We start from the raw sequence: 6,730 nt of genomic DNA, 5'->3' as shown, positions 1-6,730 counted from the left end.
CAGTGCTCGGAGGACGAGGCAGTGCTCGGAGGAAAGGGCAGTGCTCTGAGGACCCGGCAGTGCTCAGAGGACCCGGCAGTGCTCGGAGGATGGGGCAGTGCTCGGAGGACCGGGCAGTGCTCGGAGGACCCAGCAGTGCTCAAAAGACGGGACAGTGCTTGGGTGGGAAGGATGCTGGGGGTTGGGGGAAGGGAGCCACCAGGACAGCTGGTGCCCAGCACCCTCTTCCTGGGTGACTCACCTGTGCAGATGCGGGGGGAGGGGTGAAAGGGAAAGCAGATGGGGTGGGGCTCCTGCACGGACCCAGGCCTGTCTGACCATCACTGATTTCAGGGCCCTCAGGAAGATCCCACCCCAAGCCTAAGAAAGTCCAGCACAGCTCTGCCCCACCACCCCCCATGAGTGAAGGCTCCAGGTGGACAGAAACCCCCTCACACATAAGGGAAACCCTCGGGCTGGGAAGTCCCTGGGCTCAGGTGGACAGAGGAGGCCCACATCCTAGGGTGCCGGGTACCCTGGGGCCAGCTGACCGTGTGCCCTTGTGAGTCGGGGCCCACAGACCACCATAACTCCCTGAGCCTGTGCTGGCAGGAGCTCCGCCCCCAGGGGCTGCCTCAGCCCTTGCCGGGGGTGTTTGTGTGCTGTGTCCTGTTGGGGCACCTGGGACCCCCAGGAGAGTATGGTCTCCTGGTGCTGGCACCCGGAGCTTGCCTTAGACGGGGCTCATTCTCCTCACCCCCGCAGGGACCCTGGTTCCCTGGGGGTAGAGGCTCAAGGTCTTCCTGATGCTGTTAAAGCCCCAAGAGCTTGCCCGAGACCCCCAGTCGAGCATCAGTGTGTTCAGAGCAGAACCAGGCCAAGGGGGCATTTGCCTCCAGGAGGCTCTCAGGGGTTTGTCTTCTCATGCTGCCAAAGCAACACCCACAACACAACACAGCCGGCAGTGGGGTCAAGAGCCAAGGGGGCGGGGGGATGGAGGAGGAAACAAAACCCACAGCATAGAAAACAAAGCACGGAATCAGTACTTGGCAATAAACCACACGGTTCGTTTATGGAGAATACACACGTTATACAAAGAAAAAAGAAACAAAATTAATCAAAATAAGGAACAACAAACAAAAAATGGGCGTAAGAACAAATGGAAACTAAACAGAACCAATGCTCCAGTCACCACTGGCAGGAACCAGGGTTTGAGCCGCCAGGGCATGGGGGGCTGGAGTGCAGGGGTCGGGGCCCAGAGCACAGGGCAGTACCTGTACATGGGCACAGTGACCGTGCGTTCGTAGTACTGCCAGGTGGAGTGCAGGTCCGTTCGGGAGAGGTTGGTGGCGTAGAACCTCCAGGCAGACTGTGGAGGGAACACAGAGGGTGAGCGAGTTCCACTGAAGGGCTGGGCCTGGTAAGCGGGACCCACGGAAGGGCCCACCTCCACTCCCCAAGGACCAGGAGCTCAGGGAGCCCTGAGCCAGGAGCTGCCGGACACCTGCATTGACACTCCACTGACTTGCTGTGGCTGGCGGGGGGTCAGAAGGAGGGCAGCGGGCCTGGGGCTCAGCTCCTCCCATGGCAAGTCCTCATGGTGATGACCATTTTCTTCCTTCTTTCTGGTCATGTGGTATATTATATTGATTGATTTTCTTCTGTGGAACCACCTTCGCATTTCTGGAATAAACACCACTTGTCATGGTGTATAATTTTTTAATATGCTGCTGGATTTGGTTTGCTGGTATTTTCTTGAGAATTTTTGCATCTATATTCATAAGGGACATTCGTCTCTAGTTTTCTTGTGATGTTTTTTCCTAGCTTTGATAACAGGATAATACTGGCCTCATAGAACAAGTTAGAAGGTGTTTATGTTTTGGAAGAGTTTGAGTAGGATTGGTATTAATTTTTTTTTAAATGTTTGGTATCACCAGTGAAGCTATCTGGTTCTGGGTTTTTCTTTGTTGGAAGTTTTTTGATTATTGACTCAATCTCTTTACTTGTTACAAGTCTATTCAGATTTTCTATTTCTTCTTGAGTCAGTTTTAGTAGTTTGTGTGTTTCTAGGAATTTGTTCATTTCATCTAGGTTGTCTAATTTGTTGGCATAGAATTGTTCATAGTATTCTCTTACAATTCTTTTTATTTTTGTATGGTCAGCAGTAATGTCCCCACTTTCATTTCTGATTTTAGTAATTTGAGTCTTCTCTATTCTTAATCAGCCTAGCTAAAGGTTTGTCTGTTTTGTTGATCTTTTCAGAGAACCAACTTTTGGTTTCATTGATTCTTTCTATTGTTTTTCTATTCTCTATTTCAATGATCCTGCTCTAGTCTTTATTTTTTTCCTTTCTTCTGCTAGGTTTCAGTTTAGTTTGGTCTTCTTCTTCTAGTTCCTTAAGGTGTGAATTTAAGCTACTGATGTGAAATCTTTCTTCTTCTTTAACAAAGGCATTTACAGGTATAAATTTCCTTCATAGCACTTCTTCCACTGCATCGCGTAAGTTTTGGTATGTTGTGCTTTTGTTTTAATTCATATCATCGTATTTTCTAATTTTGTTTGTGATTTCACCTTTGACTCACCAGTTGTTTAAGAGTGGGTTGTTTAAGTTCCACATATTTGTGAATTTCTGTATTGTTTTCTGGTTTCATTCCATTGTGGCCAGGGGAGATCCTCTGTGTGACATCAGTTTTTGAAAATTTATTGAGTCTTGTTGTGTGGCCTAGCACATGGGATATCCTGGGGAATGATACATGTGCACATGAGAAGGGTCTGTATCCTGCTGCTGTTGGGTGGCATGTTCTATGCATGCCTGTTAGGTCTAGTTGGTTAGAGTGTTGTTCAAGTCTTCCACTTCCTTGTTTATCTTCTGCCTAGCTGTTCTATCTGTTATTGAAAATGGGATGTTGAAGTCTCCAATGATTATTGTTGAACTGTTTCTCCCATCAATTCTGCCAGTTTTTGCTTCACATATTTTGGGGCTCTTTTGTTAGATAAATATATGTTTATAATTGTTATATATTCTTGATGGATGACTCTTTTATCGTTATATAACGTCATTATCTGTCTTTTGTAACAGTTTTTGATTTAAAGAGTGTTTTGTCTGATATTAGTACAGCCATCTCAGCACTCTTTTGGTTCCTATGTTCATGAAATATCTTTTTCCATCCTTTCACTTTCAATCACTGTGTGTCTTTGCATCTAAAGTGAGTCTCTTGTAGACAGTATATAGTTCCATCATGTTTCTAAATGCATTCTTCCAATCTCTGCTTTTAATTGAAGAGTTTAATCTATTTACATTTCAAGCATTTAAAGTGATTGTTGTAGTTGTTAGGTGCTGTCGAGTCAGTTCTGACTCATAGCGACCCTATATATAAAAGAACGAAACGCTGCCCAGTCCTTCACCATCCTCACAATCACTGTTATGTGTGAGCCCGTTGTTGCTAGTCACTGTGTCAACCTACTTCATTGAGGGTCTTCTTTTTTGCTGACCTTCTACTTTACCAAGCATGATGTCCTTCTCCAGGGACTGGTCCCTCCTGATAACATGTCCAAGGTAGGTGAGATGAAGTCTCTCCATCCTTGCTTCCAAGGAGCACTCTGGCTGTACTTCTTCCAGACAGACTTATTCATTCTTCTTTAAAGTGACTACTGACAAGAAAGGACTTCTGCCATTTTGCTATCTGCTGTTTATATGTCTTATATATTTTTCTATTCCTCAGTTCCCTTGTTACTGACTCCTTTTGTCTCTGTTTCCCCGCCCCACCCCCAGTGTACCTCTTTTGATTCCTTTCTTATTTCCTTTTCTGTATATATTTTTTAGTTATTTTCTTAGTGGCTAGCCTGGGGGTTAAAATTAACTTCTTACATTTATAACAATCTAGCTTGAATTAATACCAACTCAGCTTCAAAAATATACAAAAACTCTCCTCCTGTACAACTGCATCCCACCTTTATGTTGTTTTTGTCACAAAAAAGTACAAAGCTGTCAGTGATAGGATAATATCCATACGCCTGCAAGGAAGACCGGTTAATATGACGATTAGTCAAAGTTACACACCAACCACTAAGGCCAAAGATGAAGAAATTGAAGATTTTTTACGAACTTCTGCAGTCTGAAATTGATCAAACATGAAATAAGATGCACTGATAATTACTGGTGAATGGAATGCAAAAGTTGGAAACGAAGAAGAAGGACTGGTAGTTGGAAAATATAGCCTTGGTGATAAAAACAACGCTGGCGATCACATGATAGAATTTTGCAAGACCAACAACTTCTTCATTGTAAATCCTTTTTTCAACAACATAAATGACTTCACACGTGGACCTTGCCAGATGGAATACACAGGAATCAAATTGACTACATCTGTGGAGAGAGACAATGGAGAAGCTCAATATCATCAGTCAGACCAAGACCAGGGGCCAACTGTGGAACAGACCATCGATTGCTCATATGCAAGTTCAAGTTGAAGCTGAAGAAAATTAAAACAAGTCCATGAGAGCAAAAGTACAACCTTGAGTATATCCTACCTGAATTTAGAGACCATCTCAAGAATACATCTGACGCACTGAACACTAATGACTGAAGACCAGATGAGTTGTGGGATGACATCAAGGACATCACACGTGATGAAAGCAAAAGGTCATTAAAAAAAAAAAACAAGAAAGAAAAGACCAAAATGGATGACAGAAGAGACTCTGAAACTTACTCTTGAATTGAGTAGCTAAAGCGAAAGGAAGAAATGATGATGTAAAAGAGCTGAACAGAAGATGTCAAAGGGCAGCTCGCGAAAACACGGTAAAGAATTATAGTGAAACGTGCAAAGACCTGGAGTTAGAAGACCAAAAGGGAAGAACGTGCTCAGCATTCTCTCAAGCTGTAAGAACGGAAGAAAAAATTCAAGCCTCGAGTTGCAATATTAAAGGATTCTATAGGGAAAATACTAAATGATGCAGGAAGCATCCAAAGAGGATGGAAGGAATACACAGGGTCACTGTACCAAAAAAAATCTGTCGACCTTCAACCATTTCAGGAGGTAGCTTATGATCAAGAACCAATGGTATTGAAGGAAGAAGTCCAAGCTCCACCAAAGGCACTGCTGAAAAACAAGTCTCCAGGAATTGATGGAGTACCAACTGAGATGTTTCAACAAATGGATGCAACGCTGGAAGCGCTCACTCACCTATGCCAAGAAATTTGGAAGACAGCTACCGGCCAACCGACTGGAGGGGCTCCATATACCTCCCCGTTCCAAAGAAAGGTGATCCAACAGAATGCGAAAATTATCAAACAATATCATTAATAACACACTCAAGTAACATTTTGCTGACAACAATTTAAAAACGGTTGCAGCAGTACATTGTTAGGGAACTGCCAGAAATTCAAGCCGGATTCCAAAGAGGACATGGAACAAGGGATATCACTGCTGATGTCACATGAATCTTGGCTGAAGGCAGAAAATACCGGAAAGATGTTTTCCTGTGTTTTATTAACTATGCAAAGGCATTTGATTGTGTGGATCATAACAAATTATGGATAACATTGTGAAGAATGGGAATTCCAGAACACTTAATTGTGCTTATGAGGAACCTGTACATGGATCAAGAGGCAGTCATTCGAACAGAACAAGGGGATACTGTGTGGTTTAAAATCAGGAAAGGTGTGCGTCAGGGTTGTATCCTTTCACCATACTTATTCAATCTGTATGCTGATCAAACAATACGAGAAGCTGGACTATATGAAGAACGTGGCATCAGGATTGGACTCATTAACAACCTGCATTATGCAGATGACACAACCTTGCTTGCTGAAAGTGAAGAGGACTCGAAGCACTTACTGATGAAGATCAGAGACTACAGCCTGGGTGGCTGGGTTCCCTGCCAGCCTTAGCTTCTGGCCCAGACTCGGCAGAAACATAAGCCTCTCCCAGAGAAAGTATGCGAAGCAATTATGATCCTTTGACCCAGCAATGCCACTGCAAAAGTATTACTCTGTGGCTCCGCTCATATGGCGCATACTAGGGACTTCTCTGCAGCTCTGGGAACAGCTCGTTGTCCTTCCCTCAGGAAGTCCCTGCAGCCTCAACCCTGAGAACAGAGTATGTCCTAACATGGCAGGTCTCTCAGACACCCACAGGGGAAGAAGCACTGGCAGAGCGTGGAACACTGCCCTTCGGTGCATAAATTTACAGGACAAATACAGAGAGGCATGGGAGTCCCTGGGCAGTGCAAATGGTTGATGTACTTGGCTGCTAACTGAAAGGTTGGAGGTTCAAGTTCACCCAGAGGCACCTGGAAAGAAAGGCCTGGAACTAATTCCGAAAATTCAGCCACTGAAAACCCTATGAAGCACAGTTCTGCTCTGACACACGAGGTCGCCATGAGTCAGGAGTAATCTGATGGCAACTGGTTACAGAGGTATTCCTGCTTTCTGGAAGGCAAGAATGGCCTTGGGGAAGAGGAGCGGGGTGGCGGGAAGAGGACTGTGGGCTGCCTTTTGTGTTTTGATTCCTGTTTAAACGTTCTAACCACGTGTACACGTGGTTACTTCTTTTTAATGTCAAAAAATGTGGGATTACACGGGGCATTTTTGTTCTTCATTCTCTGTTGCATTTTTAAAAAGTAGCTGTTTGGAGTGTTGATGCTGAGAGACACACACACAAGCGCGACGACCAGGGCCAAGACCACAGGAGGGTTATCGTTAAGGCTGTGCGCGGCCAGGGCCAAGACCACAGGAGGGTTATCGTTAAGG

General features: G+C 44.8%; 1 protein-coding gene across 5 annotated transcripts in view; it reads right to left on the bottom strand.

Moving 5' to 3' along the window:
* Nucleotides 1–6,730, bottom strand: part of KCNQ2 (potassium voltage-gated channel subfamily Q member 2) — a 60,011-nt gene that overhangs the window by 26,215 nt on the left and 27,066 nt on the right. For all 5 annotated transcript variants that reach the window (XM_012558848.1, XM_004370177.1, XM_004370176.1 and 2 more), the window contains exon 8: nucleotides 1,254–1,348. In XM_012558848.1, the coding sequence (XP_012414302.1) occupies nucleotides 1,254–1,348 (95 nt within the window). The remainder of the gene's footprint in view (nucleotides 1–1,253; nucleotides 1,349–6,730) is intronic.

Source organism: Trichechus manatus, unplaced genomic scaffold (assembly GCF_000243295.1).
Source record: "Trichechus manatus latirostris isolate Lorelei unplaced genomic scaffold, TriManLat1.0 scaffold00008, whole genome shotgun sequence".
NCBI classification, from domain to species: Eukaryota; Metazoa; Chordata; class Mammalia; order Sirenia; family Trichechidae; genus Trichechus; species Trichechus manatus.
Note: the sequence above shows the minus strand (reverse complement) of the source record. Positions and strands in the feature narration are given on the sequence as shown.